Raw genomic sequence first — 20,769 nt, forward strand, 5'->3', positions numbered from 1 at the left:
AAGCAATGTTCCACTACTTACACGGTATATAAACATGACGTATGTATCATGAGAACTGTAGAAATCCCCCAATGCTACGAAATCCTAAAATCTGGCATCAAGGGCTTGGGTAAGAGATTGGGATCCTTAAGAGATGAACTTTCACATACTTATGGGCTAAAACATAATTATCTCCATTTAGAAAAAAGCTGTTAGCCACTGGGGAAGAGGGGAGAATTTTTAAAGTAGCATTTATGACGACAATCAGGTTGTTCCATGTCCTCCAAAAAGCAAGGATTTGAGGTAAGAAAGAATGAGTGGTCCCACAGCAGATGTTTGCCTACAGAGAGCCAAGGACATGGGTTTACTAAGAAGCAAGTCTTTTCTGTCCCCTAACCCCATACAGATCTGCGACAGTGGTCCAGACATGCTGAGAAGCAGCTGTCTTCAGTGCAGGATACATGAGACTTGGCCTTGTCCTCCCATTTACACCGACAATCAAAACGGTCATTTCTGGTTTTCATATAAACAGACATGTGGCTGGATCTATCTGTCTTCTCCAAAAACTGCTGCTCCAGTCCCTCCCCACCCCACCCCCGGGAGAATCTACCAGTTTTGGTGTCTGTTAGAAGTCAGGTTCTGTGGGTTCCTAGAGCCAGACTGCCATGTTTGGCCTCCTAGAATACCACACCCCAAATTTTAAAAATATACATACATATATACATATATATATGTGTGTGTGTATGCATATATATTAACTTATTATTAGTACTGTGTGCTAGTGTTTGGGAAATGTGTCACTACAGGATCATTGTATGCACATGCGGCAGTACACACACGGAAGTCACAGGACCACCTTGCCAAGCTAGCTCTGTCCACGGAGAGTTTTAGGGCTCGAGCTTAGGTAGTTAGGCTCCCGCAGAAATTTGTTTTATCTCTGAACAACCTCATCAGAGTCTAGATACCCATTTTAAGCAATATTTGCCCTTCTTAGTATTCCCTCTGTTTTGGTAGACGGGAGATCATTCTACCCAGAGCCTCCTGTTACCATACAATGTCAGACTTCGTAAAGGCCTCTCGGCAAGCACAGTCATGCGTGTGGGGCGGAGAGCATTTAGATGCCTTCCTCTCGGCTGTTCCGGTGGCATCCTGCCTCACTGCTCGGAGCACAGGGGACTGAGTGGGCCGGATACCTGCTTGCTAAGCAGTGCAGAGCTTGTGCCTGGGTTTCTGCCAAGCCTGAGAGTACTCACTTTCTGTCACAATGGCCAAAGATCTCCAAGAAACTGATTTTTTTTTTGTTAAAGCTTTTTCTACAAAGCCAGAGAACATGTTGGCAAGGCTGCTGTATTCAACTGTGTCTGAAGCTATGAGGCCCAGACAAAGGGCCGGGGATGAGGTTTTTTTTTTTTCTTCCCCTTTTCCTCTTTAATCTCCAAGGAATTGCCACTAACCCAGGGCCACACTGACAGAGGCAGCTGTGACCCAGCCCTTCTCGGAATATGAGAAGAAGGGGTGGGGGGAGATGCCTGGTGCCTCACGTCCCAGAATACCTTTTATTCTTCGATGTCTATCTGTGAAAGGCAATAGCTGTGACAAACGAGGGGACAAACGTGCTGGCGCCAATGCTCAGCCTCCACAGCCAGGCACTGTGAGGCTGGGGGATGTTTCTCAGAGTATTTACCACCGCCGCTGTCCTTTAAGCACAGGACATGAAGGAGGAAAAGGGAGCCGGAGAAACAAGGCAGGCTTTTCCCTTTGCCCTTGGTTATTATATATCTCAGATAGAATACAGAGTGGGGAAAAAAAGAAAACCCTTTCCAATTTGGCACTTGAGGTCTGGTTTCTCTTTTTATTTTATTTTTTTAATTTTTTGTATTCAAAATCATTTTCTCTGAAATTCTAAAAGGGCCATCCATGTTGGCTAGTATCTTACCAGTTGGAGCTCATTGCAAACACAGTGAGTTCTTCACGTGTTCTTGTTCAGAGACCTCTGTGGGAACAAGTCCCGTGCCCACCTGTCAAGCTGGGGTAGGCACTGTCCACACCCGTCGTCCTTACACCAGAGCCACCTCTTCCCATAATTTATGCTACACTGCCATCTTATGGTGGTTGACGACTACGATTTATGAAAGAAAAAAAAAACTGGACTGTCTCATCTGTGTTTTAAAGAAATATATGGGTTTAAAAAAAAAAATCATCTTTAATCAGGCACACCGGATACGCATGTCAAAATGGCTGTCTGTAAACAAGAAGGCTCTTGCAATGCGGCAGGCTAAAGGCCTAAGGCCACAGCAGGGATGGGAGCAGCAGCACCAAAGACGGCCAGAGCATTTTCCTCAGAGGCACTGGTGTCCCTGTGCAGTATCCTGCACTGTCCAACATTTAGAAGCAGCCTTCTTTGTGAATTCCATGATGTATTTGAGAAGAGGGGGAAAAGATCTGTCATAAGTCAGTGATTTTCAGCCTGGAATGTTTGGCCCCGAGTTCACATTATGCAACATTTCGCCTTCCTCATCTTAGGAAAAAAAAGAAAGAAGGAAAGAAAAAAAAAAAAAAACAACCTCCAGAACTCCCTGGTCCGTCCTGAACCAGCATGACATGCAGCCAGCCAGCCCACTTTTCAACCCCGTCATTTATATGTGAATTTCACTCTCAGCTTAATTCTAAGACAAGCCTTCTTGGAGGAACTTCCTTCCGGAAGTCTGCCTGCCAATTTTGGGAGGCTTTAAGGCTTATTTCCTCTCCCTCCTCCACCCACAAGTCAAATTATGAAGGGGCCTGAATCTAATTCCTTCACCTAAACTTGCCAATTCTGTGGCTGCGCCATCAGCCAGCCAGTCATTCTCGGGAACACCCGGGGCTGGGGGGGGGGTGCTGGGTGGGGGTGGAGGTTTCCAACTCTAGGTCTGCCTAGGAGGCTCTGGTAAATGGAAGCTGTGGTGTTAACTAAAGTTAATGCCCTGTGCGTGCTCTTGGGTGACAGAGCATTCTAAATGGGAGCAGAACAAGAGACCAGCCTCCAGCTCCCATAGCCAAGGAGCCATGCGTGTCCACAGCATCCCTCCCCAGATCGCCCCATTCAGTGTCTCAGGACTCCAATGGGATGGAGCTGAAGAGTCCAAGCCACCCAGCAAGGCAAGGAGGGCGTCCTGCAGCCTCCAGTCCACGGACACCCGCTCTCCTCTCTACAGAGAAGACCCAGAATACATGGTGATTCATTATGAAAGAAAAAAATTAATATGCATTTAACTACATGCAAAAGAAGCACGGAACAAAGGCGGTTTATAAAAAGGCATCCAAATGTCAAATATTTCTCCAGTTCTTCCTGCGCTGTCACAATAGAAGTGTTTTCTTTTTTTAAGTACTCCACTCTCAGTAATTGTAGGGATCACAATTTCAAATTAAACATGCCCAATAAACCACGGTGGGTGGGTTTTGTTGGCTTGCTCCTGTTACTTTTGTCTGGTCCCCAGTTTAGCCCCACCACAAGTCTGTTTTGCTTAGAGACTTACCTTTGCTGACCTTTGCCCCTCCTTTCTGGGAGGCTGGTCCTGCTGCCATCCCTGCACTGAGAATGCCCTCTCTTCCTCTGTCACCCTCACATTTGGAGGGGCGTTCCTGGCGCCCATATTTCACTGAATATATGTTTGTATGTCTGTTATTTTCCCCCAGTCCCCTTTAAGCAGAAGAACAGGATCAGAGACTCCCAACACAGCACAGCACTATCAGAACTGACTGTACCCATTAGGAATTCTTCAAGTGCAGACGGTCTCGTCAGAGTGACTGCTTACAAACGCAGAAGGGAAAGTATGGGTTGCTTCACTCCCACCCCACCTCCTAGCATGGATGGGGGCTCACTGCCGTTCCGACTGCAATTTCTCCATTTACCACCCCAAAGAGCTGATCTTCCTAATATCCATCCTGCAGACTCCATCTGGGATCCCCCAAACAAGCTGTGTGCTTCTGCCTCTCTTGCACACAGGAATTATAAAAAGGCTTCAGTGGGAATGGCAAGGAGGTCAGACCCACCCTGGGCTGAGCTAACAGAGTTTTAACCCCTAGAAAGAAACTGGTCAGGGAAGGCCTAACGGACACCAATCAAGAAGGGATGCTGTCTTCCTCCTATGCCTGCCCGTGGGTGCTGACCACTCTGGGGAAGCCAACTTGAAGCCCTCAGCAAGCCAGAAGCCAGCAGCGTCTACTATGATCACAATTACCCCATGATGTTCCTGTTTCTCAGGATTTACTATCCTTCCAAGCTTTCTGCCCAGTGTCTTGTGTGAACAGGGAACCAGATGGGAGTTTTGGGGGCTAAAATGGATACACCAATTATTTATAGATTCGGACTAAAAATCATGTGAACCGCCTTCTGTGGAGTCCCATCTTCCGAGAACAGACTTGAAATAGGCATAGTTGTGGAAAGTCTCAGAATCATTTAGAATAATCCTCAACATGATATTGCAAGTAGGGGAATGGTGGAATTAAGCCTAAAGAATTTTAGGAGCCCCTGCAAAAGACAAGGGCAGAATTTTAGAACTACCTTTTAGAACTCTCTAGAAGGAGACCCCAGGGGTTCAATTTTATATTCTGTTGGTTTGGGTTTTAGTGATATTGTCTTTAGACTTTTTTTTTTTTCCTGGCTGGAAAGACCTTTAAAACTCAGCATGGCTGCTTGCGAAGTGTGGTGTTGCCAACTTGGAAATGGAAGGAGATTGTCGCTGGTGCTTTAGGGATGATAGACACTGAACATCTATGCTAAGGATGCGAGCATTTTAAAAAGACTTTCTGTTATTAATTAGCTCGATACAGGGCTATGGATTGCTAGAGGGAGTCATCTTAACTTCCCCTTCCTGTTTCTTTCTTTTTTTTTTTTTTAACATTGACATTTTGTTGTTGTTGTTGTTATTTGTTTGTCTGTTTTGCTGCCTGGGAGCAGAGAGAGGAGTGTGATATTTCTCACAAAATCTCTTCCTCTGCCAGTGAGACAGCCTCTCACCCTCACTGCTGCCTATCAACCTCATACAAATCACTGGAGCCTTACATCTTGCTAAGGAATGATGGCTAGCTGAGGGGCCAGCCCACTTGTCTCAGGTCACCCTCACGAGAACACCACAGCCAGAGACCCGGGTGCTCCTGGGGCTGCGTATTTTGCTGTGTCAGAGCTGAGATCTGCTTCTTCTGAAATCTCTCTTAAACCTAACCCTCAAGATGGAGGAAAGATTTGGAGGAAGGCTGCAGCCATGAAAATTGTTCTCAGTAATGTTTACATTTTCATGGCCAAAAATACCATTTAACAGAGTCCAAAAAAGCTTTTGCTTTCTTTGTCTTTTAACACACAAAGCATCCTAGAAGACACGGACAAGGTCAGACTGCTGGCTTGACCATGCTTCCTGTGGCTGAACACACTCACTTAGCCCACAACTACCTAAACGCCATAGGATGGAAGGACGATTTTTGTTAATGTGTTTTGTGGTGCTAGGAATGGAATCCGGGGCCTCACACATGCTAGCCAACAGCTTTACCACTGAACTCTATCCCCAGCCTGGAACATTTTAAAAAGAATTTATATTTGATAACATCAATACGCGAGTTACGATGTTGGCTCTAAAGTAAGCAATTTGTACTGCTGTTTAAAAATTAATATCCATTTGAACATGTATGGTGTCACTAACCAACTAGGAAATTAATAACATTTATTCTTCATCTAGAAATGAGAAAGTTGTATGGGTAAAATCATATTTTTGCTAGTCTATCAAACATACTGAAAATCGAAACAAATATGCTTCCATTTCTTGGTTAGCTGTAATTCTAAGCACTCAGTTTCCCAGGTGATGGGGGAACTCTGGATTCTGGGGTGCCCCGGGGCTTCCCAGACACGTGTGTGTGTGTGTGTGTGTGTGTGTGTGTGTGTGTGTGTGTGTGTGTATGTGTGTGTGTATGTGTGTTCATGGGACCAGGCACGGAGCTTGCTTCCACCCTGTCTGCTCTATGTGATGTTAGTAATGGCAGCTGAAAGAAATGCATTTTGTAACACTTACAGCAAAGTCAGGCTGCAGGGAGCTTAGCAAAGTGTTCACTGTGCCAACATGAGGAACAGAAGCCACTTAAAAGCCTAGGTATGGTGATGCTTACAATGCCAGCATTGAGGAGGTAGAGACATGAGGACCAGTGGCCAGACAACCTCACCAAATCAGTGGGCCCCAGGTCTCACCAAGAGACCCAGTCTCCAAAAATCAGGTAGATGGCTCCCGAGGAAGATACCAAAGTTGACTTTTAGCCTCTAAGTATACTTGACCGCAAACAAAACAAAACATTAAATCACAACAAAGGAACCACTGGGTTTGGATATCATTTCCTAGGAGCTTTGTCTCCCAGGCAATTACCTAAAATGAAAGCCACCCCTATTTGAATGTTCTCGGATAGCTGTATGGGTAAAAACATCCTTCCTCTGAGTTTTAAATCTTTGGCCTCATGAGTACGTTCCACCGTCATGGCGCTCTGGAGCCATCATGGGTGTGTGTGTGTGTGTGTGTGTGTGTGTGCGCTCCCTGCCTCCTCTTCATGCTTCTACAGAATACCTTGGATCATCCTGGGCCAGCCAGCAGAGGTGATCCGCAACAGGTGGGGAATGGATGGGGCCCATTGTATCATCTTGTTTAGAAAAATAAATCACCCTGCAAACTTGTATTACATTCCATGTAAAATGGAGGCACATCAGCACTCACTAAGCGTTCCTCTCCCGGGTTGGTTTGGCAGGGTGCCTTGGGCTGCAGAGAACAGCCAAGGGTTGCCAAGCAGGGCTGCTTGGTTCTCTGCCCATTCCTTTAGGGGCTGTAAACATCCTGCCCTGGAAGCCTTCACCAACCTGTAGCTAGAAAACTCCCTGGTGTGGTGGAGTTGGCTGTGGTGAGCCATGGGATAGGGATTGGAATCTATGAGTCACTGTGGAGGGCAATGGCGGGTCTTGCTGGATTTGAAGGAGCTTAGGTGCTCTCGGGGTAGTGCTACCCCAAACAGAAACACACCACTTAGGAATGGGGTGCAAAGGAAGGGCAAAGACGTTTGACCTCTCCCCAGGCCAGTGCTATTAGGTACTGTCAACATGCCTGTCTCCCATGGGCTGGGCTTCCATTTTTTGCAGTGTGGGCACATCAGGACCCCACCATGACCTCTCCGGGACAGATTAGACAATTTGTTTCATCCTTGGTATTTTACATTAGTTAAGAGTAAAAACCCTATGAGTTGGGTGTGGTGGAACATGGTCATAATCCTATCATGCAGCAGACTGAGGCGGGAGGGCTGTAAAATCAAAGACAGCCTAGCATTCACAGAGCGTTCCTGTCTCACAGAACAAAACCAAAGCCCAACAGCAAGACAGTGGGTAAAGCCAATTGCTTCCAAGCCCGATGACCTGGGTTTGAGTCCTAGGACCCACACAAGAGTCATTCTCAGACCTCCCATACAAACACTGCAGCATGAACCTGCAGAAAACACACACACACACACACACACACACACTAAATGCAATACCAACAAACCCCATGCATAGCAAGTTTTCATAACATGTAGTATAAAGAGGTACCAAGTCTTCCAGGGCAAAGGCTGGAGGTGCCATATTGCACACGTGGTTACAGGGCTTTATGACAGCTTTACATGACTCTTATGTGGCAGAAAATGATTACACAAAGCTTTGTATGGGATATCAGTGTGCTATGGCCATTCTACATGGAAGTAAACTGATGCTCATCGAGGTTATATAACAAGGGTGAAGCTCTGACACAGAACCAGGATGTGGATCTAGGCACTGTGAACTCACAAACCCTTCTCTGCCAAGCAGGATCTGTCAAGGAGAGAGTCACAGGAGGCCATTTAAAGACATCACAGAGGAACTTCCCTCCCACAGCATGTCACTCCATCAAACAGATGTCAGATGTCAGGGCGGGCTCAGTGTGAACGCCACCCTGGAGGTTTCATTAAGAGGCAAGCTCCGTGCGCTCCGTGGTGGATGGGAAGGTTCTAATTATGCCATCAGAGTTCATCTATAGGAATGAATTTTCTCACTTCTGAAGGAGTAGTCCGGTGTCAGATGCAGGACGGAGTGGGCCGGGGTGTGGCCTAGCTTCTTAAGTAGAAGTCAGCATGGCACTATTTTTAGGTTCGGGTGTTCTCAACAGTGAACTGGAGCAGTGCAGACTCTGAGGACAGGAAGGGGATGGAACGTGGGAGAAAATTCACTCATGCTCTGTTTGTTGTTTTAAAAGATTTACTTTTTATTTATGTATATACAAGTGTATCTCTGCGTGTGTGGGCATGCTTGTGGAGACCAGAAGATGTAGATTTATTTATTTTTACTATGTATATGTATGTGCATCCGTGCATGTGCACCTCTGCAGATGTGGGCATGCTTGTGTATGGATGCCCATGGGTACTGGAAGAGATCAGAGCTCCTGAAACTGGAGGTCCAGGCAGCTGTGAGACACCCAACATGGCTGCTGGGAACTAGACTCCAGTTTTCTGAAAGAGCAGCAACATTCTTCCTTTAAAATATTCTATCCAGAAGGGGCATGGTGGCACATACTTTTAATTCTAGTGTGCTTGGGAGACAGAGGCAGGCAGAACTCTATGAAGTCAAGGCCAGCCTAGTCTACATGCTGAGTTTCATAATAGCCAAGATTATATAAAGAGACCCTGCCTCAGTCCATACATACATACATACATACATACACACACACACACACACTATCCTGTCAAGGTAGGGGTCGGGAAATGGTTCAGTTGACATCTGTCATCTAAGTATGAGGCTGTGAGTTCAGGTGCCCAGTATAAAAAGCAAACTATTCCTCTGTTGTGCTTGTAATGACAGGGCTAAAGAGGTGAAGGCAGGAGGGACCTGGGCCTTGCTGGTCAGCCAGCCTAGCTGGTGAGTTGTAAGTTTAAGGGGAGACTTTGTCTCAAAAAATAAGGTAGAGAATGATTGAAAAAACCTATTTGATGTAGACCTCTAATCTCCATATCCAAGGTATGCTTGCACACACACAATTGCACACAGACACACACATATACCACACACACACACACACACAGAGAGAGAGAGAGAGAGAGAGAGAGAGAGAGACAGACAGACAGACAAACAGACAAACAGACAGACAGACACAGAGACAGAGAGAAAAAACAAACTAATGACCCCCCACTGGACATGTAATTTTCATGATGTGATCTCAACACAGATCTCATGGTGTACCCTCCAAGACAGTCATATTGCTTCCCTATTAGCTATGAACATTTGAGTATGAAATAGTGACCAGGAATAAGAGAGAGCTTCTATAGGAGTAGAGAATAAGGCAGTCAAGTTTTGTAGAGAGGAACAGGAATAGATAGAGACCTTATTCGGAGTGACCCCAGAGTATAGCTAATTCCAAAGGTAGCCTAGGACGTGGCATTGGATACGTGACCTGTTAGGTCCTTAGGATATAGCCCTGAGTTCTGAGCAGATGCCCATGCAATTTCTTTGCTATTGGAGCAGTCCTGTCGTGGGGCCCTGGCTCTGCTCACACTTGGTGGATGGGGGCTCTTGGGGGCCGATGGTATGAGCAGAAAACCAAGTTGCAGGACATAGCAAGGTACCTACAGATTTGCGTATAAGGTTCTCCCGTCTGAATTGGCTGGGGCGGGGGTGGTCGCAGCAATCATACCCTGTGCTCTCAGGAAGCACAACAGCTATCTGTGGGCAGAGGGTGGAGCAAAAGAGAAAGAATCGGGGATGGGGGAGGGGATGTTTGAGAAGGAAGGAAGGATATGGGGTTGTGGGGGGAGTGACAGAAGGCAACTCTGTGAGTGCACACAGAGCTGCAGGGGCTGAGTGGGTGGCAGGAGAGCAGGGAAGCCACTCTGGAAGGTCAAAGGCTTGTGAAGACACCATCTCACTCAGACAACCAAGGACTCTGGGTAGGAGACAGCACCATGCAAACAGAGTAGACCAGACGTTAAAAGTCAGGAACCTCAACTAGGAGAGACTCCTCCTCCTCCCAATGCCTTCAGATGAGGTGCTCTACACAGAAGAACAGGGACTCCCTCGAGGGACCATGAGGAAGCAGTAAGAGTTATATGTCCCTGGGATGATTGGCAGTGATTATCAAACAGATCCCGAGGCTCTGAAAGTGAGGGCTCTTTGCAGTCTTTGGAAATTGCCACATTAGTGCATGGTGGTAAACAGTCCCAGGTAGTGACCGGCCATGCAGGTTTCATCCAGACCTGTGGGTTGTTTTGGTACAGACCAAAGAGGGGCTTCAGCTTGCAGCTCCTGGGGCCCCCACACCTGCACGCCCCGACCCCCCAGTTTCCTGCCATGTTCATTCCAGTATCCAGCCAGGGGAGGTGGAGATGGCTGTCTCGTCAACTTGTGAGTTTTCCACAAGTACCAGCTGGTCTCCTCTTAATTGCCCCTACAGAGATTTTCATAAATACTTTTTAAATATTATAATTATTATTGTTGTCTTCCTTTGTTCTTCTAGATGGCACCTCTCCATCAAGCAGCCCAAAGGACTATTCTGAAATTATCCAATTAATCTTTATAAAATCCCCGTGAGGACGGTGGGTGGTAGTTTCTCTAAGTTTGGGAAGGAGAGAGAAAGAGAAGAATAAGGCTAAAGGTACTGTGCTAATGAGGGAAGATGGACCCCAAGTGGCAAGTGGGAACCCTTGTTCTCCCCAATGTTCTCTTGGGTACACCACTATCTAGGGACCATATCCTAAAGCAAGCTCTATTGAGATCATGCTGTTACATACATGAGCCGGTGAAAAGTCTCTAGCCTTCCTAGAATTCAACTTCCCCATCTGACAAGAGCTGGAGATACCTCCGTGAGAAGTCCAGACAGGACTGCTCAGCTCCTTGGGGACAGACTGTAAACACCAGCTGGCTCTCTTTGCCAAGATCTCCCCCACTACACACCATCAAGGCATTGTCCAATGGGCTCTTTGGCAATTTTATACATAAGGTAATTTTAAGCAGTGAGGCAGAAATGCCTCGAATTTGGCACGTTTGGAACAAGAAGATCTGAGCTTGGGACATAGCCAGTCTGTTTCAGACCATGGCTCCAATGCTATTGAAATGTGATGGTCTCTCACAGGTCACTGAATCATGCCCACCCAGCCCATTTCCTCACCAGAAAGTTGTGACAAGGACTTGCTGAGATGGTACAGAAAGAGGCTCAGGCCTAAGTCGGTGCTTCCTGAGGAACCAGAGATCGGATAAGATGGTGAGACTGGGGTCAAGATTCCTGTACTGAATCCTGCTAATTCACCTTGGACAAATCACTTCATCTTTCTGGGCAAGGAAGGTCCCTATGAGGATTAATACGCATAGTTTATAGCAAGATTAAGTTGTTATTAATTATATTTTAATCATTGTGCAATTCTTTGCCTCTATTTTGTCCCATGCAACCCGAGGCAACACAACAGTTACTCCAGTGCGTGGGCAGCATGTGCAGAGGGATATGGCTCAGTACAGAGCCACTTTGTCCCCAGGAACCTGGAAGGAATGTCCCCTGGCTTGGAGAGCTCTCTCTATGGTGCCAATGAGTTCTGTGACTTCCCACTATAGGGCAGGGTTCTGGGAACTGCTCCTCCCCCTTTTGCCCAGGCACTTTTCCTGCAAAACCGAGGTATGAGTTATTCTCATCGATACAGTGACACAGTTTAAAGAAGCAACTTGGAAGTTCAGGGGTTTGAATGTAACCCAGTTGCAGTGACACAGTTTAAAGAAGCAACTTGGAAGTTCAGGGGTTTGAATGTAACCCAGCTGTGGCGTCGTGGGAGCCACAGCAGTTCATTAGGAGCTTGCTACAGGGTTGGAGACTAAGCGTCACAAACCTGAGCCTGCTAGGGACACTTCAAACTATAGACAGTGAAAACCAATTATTTTTAGGAAGATCATGTAAGGCTGCCCGGTTCAAAGCATACATGTGTACATGAAAAACATACAAAGACCTGCATGTGCACATGGACAAAGGACAATGGGAACGTTTCTCTCCATATGGGCTTCTATTTTTCTTTCCTTTGAGTTGAAGACAAGAAAGAAAACATTTAAAGGCTCTTATTTTGTGGTAGAAAATAGAAATGAAGGCACTTTAATTTCCGGTGGTGCCAGGCTTCAGTTCCGGCGGCACCAGCAGCTGCTGTAACACTAAACCAAACAAACAACCCATCCACCAGCAACACAGAAACTCTGGACTGCTTTCTGCTGCAGTCTTCCGTGGATACTTCAAAGCCTAGAGACTCTGCAGATGTGGTGTTTCTCTCTCCAGCAAACACATGCAAAAGCCAGCGAGAGAGGGGCCAGTCCCCTGAAGGAAGTGGGAGTGGGGGGAGACAGAAGGTAGGGGAAGAGGGCTTGAAATCTGAGCCCGAAGCACACTGGCTATTTCTCAGATGCTATGCACCCATTCCCTGCCCGGGTCTAAGTCTCCACCTCCCTCCGGTGTTTATAAGAAGGTAGCATTTCTTGAGGTCTAGCTGGTGAATAAACAACACCAAATTTGACTACAAAAAAAAAATTTACACTAGAGAATTCATCATAGCCCTGAGATCATAAGACTGCTCCTCCATGGGGTGGGGCTACGGAGAGCCAGGACGCAGGCAGCCAGCCAATTCTTACACTCATGTTTCTTTCACCCTTGTACAACATTGTCTACAAAACTACAGGCAAGATTGGAGTCTGGGGAGCTGACAAAACATGTCCAAAGGATCCATCCGTCCAGCACAATTTCGTTAGGCATTAGCTAGAATAACTCCAAGACACAGATGGCCAGCTGAGAGTGGTGACCTTGGCGACCCCCAGAGTGGAGCCCCTTCATCCTTGGGTCAAAACCCTTTGTTTTTCTTTGGAGAGCCTTAGTTGGTTTTGGGAGTATCATTTGCAACAAAGTACTGTTATAGTTACAGTGTTCACAGAGGCCATCCCTTACTTTACCCTTAATGTTATATAAGTTAGCAATTTGTGACTACAAAACTCTTACATTAAACAAACAAACAAACAAAAACAAGTGAAAAACTCAACCATGGAATAAATTGAATTCTGAAAATAAAAGCAGAGTACAGGATACAGAGATGTGTTTCTTAGGCAGAGGCAAAACTATAGTTGGGTATAGAGAAGGGAGGTGGCTGAGACACGGTCGTAAATGCTGCTCTGGGCTCCTCTGACCTGTGACCTGGAACAAGTATCCTCTCTCCTCCTAGCCCGAACCACAGATGAATTCTGCCTTCTGACCTTTTTTCCAAGCGGACTCTGACTAAGTCAAAGTTAGAATTAGGTAGACAAAGGGTTGGTCAGGAGCTGCAGATGCTCTGAGAAAGGGCCATTTGCCAAGCCTGTGCCTCGGGTAACCAAGTAGGTTGACCTTCTCCTAGAAGACCAACCTCAGCTGGGTCTTAGAAACCTGTCATGGTAGCCCTGGGAGAAAGAGGGTGGGAGTGAAGGAATGAAGAGTCTCCAGCTCGCTGCCCTGAGAGAGCTCGCTGCCCAACGCACTTGGCCATCAAAGGCCTTTTCAAACCTTTTGTATATGTCTCCAGAGCACGGCTGCCTTTGGTACTCCAGCCAGACCCCAGGGATTGCTTCCCTACAGTGCTGCTGAGGTCATCTGTGAAGACACCGACAGGAGGCACTAGAGAGGTGACTCCCAAAGAACCTGATGTTCTCGGGGCTTTATTTACCTTCTCTGTTAAAGAGTGAAGCCGAGTACTGCCACAGCTGCTAAAAATAGTCGCTTGTCACCTATTGTGAACTTCTCACAATGCAAGTAGGAAAAATCGGAGATAGGAAATCTGTCACTTCTAACAGGATCTGCTTTTAAAAACCTGTACTGTCACAGATAAATACATTCTGTTCTCCAACAGTTCAGCCTTTGAACTAATTACATGTATTTATCTGCAACACATGCGATTTTTAAAAGTTCAAAACTAAATAAAATATCCACACAAAGGGGCCCTGAAGGCTTGTTAGAACCGGGTCACGGCAGAGTCAGAAGTCATAGATGCTTCTTGTACCAGAGAACATTCCCATTGCATAGTCCTGAAGATTCCTGACAGGCATCAGTCTTAGTTCTTTCATTTTGATTGACATCTTAGGGCCACTGAGCCTCCCCAAGCCCATGAGCAAAAGAGACACAACAGCCTATTTAGCAGAACAAAAAAAAGGGGTGGTGGTGGAATAGAATCAAAGCCATAGACTTCCATTTTTCTACTCTTGGAATCTGACACATACTCAAGAGCAAGCAAAAACGTCTACTGGCAACTATTCCTAATGCACAACTCTGTCACATCAGCACAGGAATCAGAGGCAATCCTGCTGGATAGAGTACAATATGGCGGGACTCCCCCGGGTTAAACCCACCCACCCCCACTGAAGCTTCTTTGGGATCAACAGTTTCCTGGACCCTGGTGGGAAGATGAAGAACGTGCTCTTACAAGGGACCCAGCTGATAGGGATGCTTTGCCTCTTGCCATGTGGAGCCCAGGCAGCATTCTTGGCTGTGTAAAAGACACCTCCACTCCCCAACAGGAATCATAATGGCTGCCTTTCCAGCAAACAGCATCTTAAACACACAGAAGAGATGACTGTTGCTAACGAACTGTCTGCAGTCTCACCTGGGCAAGGCAGCTGCCCCTCTCTACTTCCACCTAGTTCCCCGCCCTTTGTCTTCAGTGTTTCTTCTTCTGTCTTTTGCCTCCCCCTGGCCTTTCCATGGCTTCACATATTTACAGAACTTGTTGCTTCCTATGAATATTTTGGATTTTAAAACAATTATTCTGACTACGGAGCCATGATATAGCTCACGTTGGCCTTGAACTTTTAGACCTCCTGTCTCAGTCTGCAGAGTGCTGGAATTCCAACCACACATATCACAACAGCCTCGGGGTTAATTTTAACATTGGGGGAGGGCAGTGGTGGCGCATGCCTTTAATCCCAGCACTTGGGAGGCAGAGGCAGGCAGATTTCTGAGTTCAAGGCCAGCCTGGTCTATAGAGTGAGAGTTCCAGGACAGCCAGGGCTATACAGAGAAACCCTGCCTCGAAAAACCAAAAAAGAAAAGAAAAGAAAAGAAAAGAAAAGAAAAGAAAAGAAAAGAAAAGAAAAGAAAAGAAAAGAAAAGAAAAGAAAAGAAAAGAAACATTTGGGGGAGGGGGAAGGCTGGGAGTAAATGGCGTTTTAGTTGTGGTTATTGAGATCGACAAAACAAGTGCGTATTACTTTTGCCCTTTAAAAAGGGACTTTTGTAGAAATAAGTGTCTGTGGCCAGGTGGGGATGTGGGGTGGGGGTGGGGTATAGTAATTTAAACTCTGCTTCAGAATATGAGTTTAAAAATAACTAGTGAATAGCTAACACCTAGATATCAGAGAACTGTGGTGGCAAGGCTTTGATCCTTAGGCCTGCATGATCAGCCCAGAGCAGCTGGTTTAGTTAATGCCTCTTACCTCCCATGATGGTGGCATGTAGGTATATCTCTTACAGACGCGCAAATTGAGCCCTGGAAGGCCAGGGTCACAGAATATCACAAGATACGGTTCTGGTGTAGAGTGGGAGACGCTGATCTCCCCAGTAGAGTTCCTCACACCTCTGGGTGAGTTTCTCAAAGCGAATCTCTGAGGAACCTGGGGAACTGCTGGTTCCTCTGCTCACTACCAACTAGCATCTGCACTGAATAAGCAGGAGTGTGACCAAGATCTGGGAACCAGGACCACACCGACTGCACTGACATTACTTAGGGGTCATGGCGGCTCCGTACAATGTAAAAAGTGAGAGGGATGCTACCCGGTAGAGTGCAGAACAGGCTTGTCGTGGGAGGTTCTTGGCTCTCCCCAGGGTCTCCCTAAGGACACATATGTGGGGCTCCAGGCCAGGGCTCCAGAGAGAGCATGGAGCTGGATGGTCAAAGCACAGAGCACACACATGCCAGAGAACTAGGCAAGATGGCGCCAGAGGAGTTAGTTCACAGGGCGAGCAAGGCAGAACTCCGTGTATCTTGCTCTTTGTTTGAATCTAAAACACAGCTTTAAGTTATTAAGCATGCTGGAATAGCACAAACATTTTGAGCACTGCTAGCAGGAGCAGAAAGATACTTGCGGAAGGATGTTCAAGATAAATGTCAGGAATGGAAAGTGTCAGGTCCTTGTGACTTCACTGCCTCCTTCAGTGTTTGCAACAATCCTGGGGGCATCCCTGTGGTCCTGGCCTGTGTCTGCAGCTGACAATGGTTTGGCTGCCCCCAAGTCGGCCCCATAGAACCCACTGTTATATAGACTTGTGCGTGCTACCTGCTTATTAAAGGGAACATTTATAGAACCTTACTGAGAGGTGCTATGAAGGGAGGAACCCCCTATGTCTTTGGGGGGTAAGGGCATAAAGCACCCCTAGAACAGCCAAGGGGACCATATTCTGCACTGCAGCAGTTCTTCTAAATATAGAACACAGAGCCATCACACAAGGAGGCAAGAGATGTCCTTGGATGCTCCACAGAACAGGCGGATGACAAAGCTGCTACGAGGGGTTTGTGCAGAAATCCTGTGCTCCCCGATTTAGCAGAAGGCTCCCTCTGCTCCCTCACGTGAGGGGGGGCTGTGAGGCAGGCCTGAAGTAGTTGCATTGTGAAGCTTACCACTTCACCTTGTCCTGGGCCTGCCGTCACAGGTACATGAATAACTCCCTGGACTCCAGGAGTTTCTTTTTTTAACCCCCGTGGAAGTAAATTTACTTATCCCGACTTGAGCTATCTCTAACATTTGCCAGATCTCCCAGGCCGATTTTTTTTTTCTTTTTTTAAACTCATCTTCACGGCAGGAACATAAAAGGGGGCGATCCATAAACATTTCAGCTGCTTAATATACTGCTTCCTCTAGGTTGTTCGAAGAGGAAACGCAGCTCTTGAGATGAGGTGGGCATCTCTCAAAGTCATCAGGAGGGCTCGCCATGCACTTGGCCACAGCTGAAATGTGTTTTAATAAGGCTCTTCTCCTTTACAAGCTCCACTGCCTCTCAGCTCCAGCCCTCAGCCCAGGCAGGGAGGAAGATGGCTCTCAGATATCCTTTTGTTTCTCTAATCGGAGCCAGAAGGGCCGTATTGACTTTCGGCCCGTGGGGAGTTGTAGCTCTTTAGTATCTATCTCATCCAAGAAATCAAGTTTGATTAATTTGTCATCAAGCAAAATGTGTGATCCGCTCAGAGCCAAGCCTTTGAAGTGGAAGGATGCAGTTGGGCTAGAGGCCCAGGTCAGGAGGCGAGGCAGCACTGGTGTCCCGTGGAATAAGCCCGTCTAGGCACAAGGGCCTGCTCATGCTGGCAGTGCTGCTTTTACTTTCAAAACCATTTCTAGGCAAGCGTCCTGAGTGGGCTCCTCCCTGGCAGAGGCTCTCTTTTGTTGTCTTTGTTAAAGTGATCAGGACTACAGAGCAAGGGAGTCCTAGTAAAGGTTGAGCCACCCCACAAAGTGCTGGGGTGCTAGGGTGTGACCTTCCACCAATCTTAAAAGCCCGTTCGAGTGGGAGAGCTATAGGGCTGAGCTGATGTCAGCCGGCGCTTCCGGAATGAATATGGAAAGGGTCTCCTGTTGGGTCACGGGGCAGATGCTCATTTACGATGCTCTGGTCTTGTTAACGTGCACTTAGTGGAGTGCCTGATTTGCTGAAAATGCACAAGATAGTGGCCCTGAGATATTTAAGCCTGGACTTAGTGTCACATTTCTTGCTCAGATGCTGTATATGGTTTATAAGGAGTTACAGGGCTTTTAAAAATTACAGAGTGAGCCATCTTGGGACATTCCACAGTGTAAGAGCCCCACTGTTAACATGCTGGTGCATGGGCCTTTTTACGACTGTTACCCCTCAGGTGTCTACATAAAGATCTAGTGAATTAGGGAGCAAAAGTCAGGGCCTTGCTTGGCTTTTAAAGAGATCTGGGAAGTGCCAACAAATTACAAACAGCCTTTGTGGTTAATGACTCCGGTGTCTAAACTGTTATTAGAGAATTTTAGAATAATAATGAGCCCAGTGAAGACACTAGGTTTTAGAATGCTAAGGATATTTTGAACCAAAAACAAAAGCAAACTTTGTTTATGACAACGTTCAAACATTTCAATGAGTCTGACCTGTAAGTCAAGTCTGTGGAACTCAAAGATATGGGAGTTATTTTTTTTCCTCTTCTTAGGGTCTAGTGGCTTTTTGGGGAGGTGGGGGTGGTTTTTCAAGACCAAGGTTTCTCTGTGTAGCCCTGGCTGTCCTGGACCTCACTCTGCAGACCAAGCTGGTCTTGGACTCAGCGATCTATTTCCTGCGTCCTCACCTGCGTCTATTTCCTGCATACTGGGAGTTAAAGACACGTGCCACCATTGCCCAGCTAGCGGGTCTATTTTAATGCTGTCTCTCAAGTGTCTAAGTTGTAAGCTCCATGAAGCAGAGAGGATTCGATGTTTATGTTTACAATTTCGGGGGCCTAGCACAGCACAGCTGGTCAGCAATCGCTTGATGAAGGAATGACTCAATACAGCATATAGAACTGTGCTATAGAAATGCCCATCGGTTTTCCTTTACACTGTCAGGGACTAAGATAAATGCATGTCGGAGCCTGGGGGTAGATGACTCAGTCAGGAAAATGCTTGCCGTGCGTGCTTTCAGACCTGAGTTCAATCTCCCCGACACACAATAAAAAGCCACATGTAGTAGTAGTAAGCACTGGGAAGGCAGCAACTAGCAGGCTCATGGGGGCTCATTGGCTAGCCTTGTGTACCAGGGAAAAAACAAGACGGACAGCTCTTGAGGACCACCCTGGGTTGCCCTTTGGCCTTGGCATGCACATATATAGACAACGACAAAAAATAATAGCAGTCACATAATCCAAAGAACCTTATGACTATGCAGCAGTTACCTCACAGTTATATGCTTCGGTGCCTATAATTCACAGTGGAAAACAAGGAACTTAACACTTCTCCAAGAATTCGTTCAGCCTAGAAGACATTCATACACCAAGCTTCTTTTGCATAGTTCCAAAAAATGCCAATAATATTTTTCGAGAAATAATTAATTGGAAAGTTCGCTTATATTTTAAACTCACTCATGGCAAATCAACTTGGAAAGCAGATTCCCCAGAATCCACCCAAGGGGACAATTTGTTTTTCCCTGAATGGCATGAGTTGGATACACAGATGAGCACAGAAGCAGAACACAGGTTTGGCTAGAACACTGCCAGCAAAGACTCTCGGGGATCCTCACCAGGTGAGCAGGGTCAGAGCCTCAAGTGTCAAGTGAGCAAGTGTCCTTGTATCACCCATTGGGGACAAACCCTGAGAAGTGCCTTCTGCTAATTCCTACCAAGAGCTGAGTCCCAGCTGCATCCCCCCTCCCCCCACTATGCTATTTGTCTCTAAGCAGCTGATTTCTCCCTCTAAAGATGAGGAACCCGGTGACTCAGAGCTGGTGAGTAGCTCGCTCTAGGCACCAGCTAACAGGATTTCAACCCAATAATTAAGCTCCCTGCATGACCACCAGTTTGCTCTCAGACTGTTCACAACCAAGGCCAAGCTGTGCATCCCAGGTGTGTTCCCTTCAGAGTCTCCTACAACCCATCATTCTGCGGCCTTAACTGGACAAACTGATAAAACTTTAATCAGGACCCCAGTCCTCTCTGGTCAAGAAACCAAGTCATAGCATCTCTGTTCTTTCCAGTCTCTAACAGAAGCACTCACAAGACACAAACAGCTAAAGGTCACCAGTAAGCAGAGGAAGAGGGGGCTGTGCCTGATCCATCTGTGCTGGGATAATCCAGTGCTGGCCGTGAACATGTTTAAGGGCCTCCACACTACGGCAGTAATTCTTTTTCACCTGCCATCCACAGCAGTCAAACGTGTGATTCTTGTACATTCTTCTGGGAAGAGTGTTAGGCATGTGCGTCTACAGATTGGGCACTCAATAAGTGAGACAGAAAAGCAAGCTTCAAATGGAAGTGTTTTTAATTCCCCGTTAAAACCTGGAGAAAATAAGCAAGTGCAGAGAGGGGGCCGGAATGGAAACTATTTTCAAGACTGATCTGCTCACAGGATCTGCTGCAAAGCAGGTGAGAAAATGGATACTTTTTTGGGGGTTGGGATGAGGCATCAAAGTAAAAGCTGGGACCCTGGCTTTCAGGCAGGAGGCTTGGGGATCCAGCTGTGACCCTTCCACACACTGCTTGTGTGACTTTATGCAGTCACCCCACGTTTCTGGGTCATGGCCTCATCTGTAATATGAATATTTTGGATGAGGCCAGCAACTCTTCCATTTTTAAAAATTTTTTTAAAGCTATAGATTTAAAAAGAAGTGAGCCCATAAGGAATCTTGCTTTTTGGAATCTTCAATGTTTATCAAGGCCCTGGCTTTAAAACAGGCTGGATCCATGGTAATTTGGGAAAGTAACAGAGACACAGCTGAGCTCTGCAGTGGACTCACTGTCCAACCTTGGCCAAGTTCCTCACCTGTCTTAACCTTCACTTCCACATACAAAAAATGGGAGTAATAGTAAGGGGACATCATCCATGTGCTTCGATGGCATGCCAGTCCACACGGGCCATCATTATTACTGCCACTCTCCATGCTGATGAGCATATGAACCCAGCCATAGCTATAGCCAAAGCTGAACTTCACCCAGACATCGACTCATAGGGTCAGCCGGGGCTTACAAGACACAAGAAGAATTTTGTGTACATTGTCCGAAAAACTTCCAGGGTCAAACTCCTAGAAGTTGCTCTTTGAAACCCATAAATCT

General features: G+C 46.6%; 1 protein-coding gene across 4 annotated transcripts in view; it reads right to left on the reverse strand.

Annotated features, from left to right (window-relative positions):
• The window catches only part of Eif4e3 (eukaryotic translation initiation factor 4E family member 3), a 244,052-nt gene that overhangs the window by 171,102 nt on the left and 52,181 nt on the right, over positions 1–20,769 (reverse strand). The window contains exon 7 of one of the 4 annotated variants that reach the window (XM_052174431.1): positions 8,119–8,177. The exons of the other annotated variants lie outside the window; for them this stretch is intronic. Within the exon in view, the coding sequence (XP_052030391.1) occupies positions 8,134–8,177 (44 nt within the window). The 3' untranslated portion in view covers positions 8,119–8,133. Of the gene's footprint in view, positions 1–8,118; positions 8,178–20,769 lie in introns of those variants that run through there. 4 annotated transcript variants of the gene reach the window in all.

This window comes from Apodemus sylvaticus, chromosome 2, assembly GCF_947179515.1.
Source record: "Apodemus sylvaticus chromosome 2, mApoSyl1.1, whole genome shotgun sequence".
NCBI lineage: Eukaryota > Metazoa > Chordata > Mammalia > Rodentia > Muridae > Apodemus > Apodemus sylvaticus.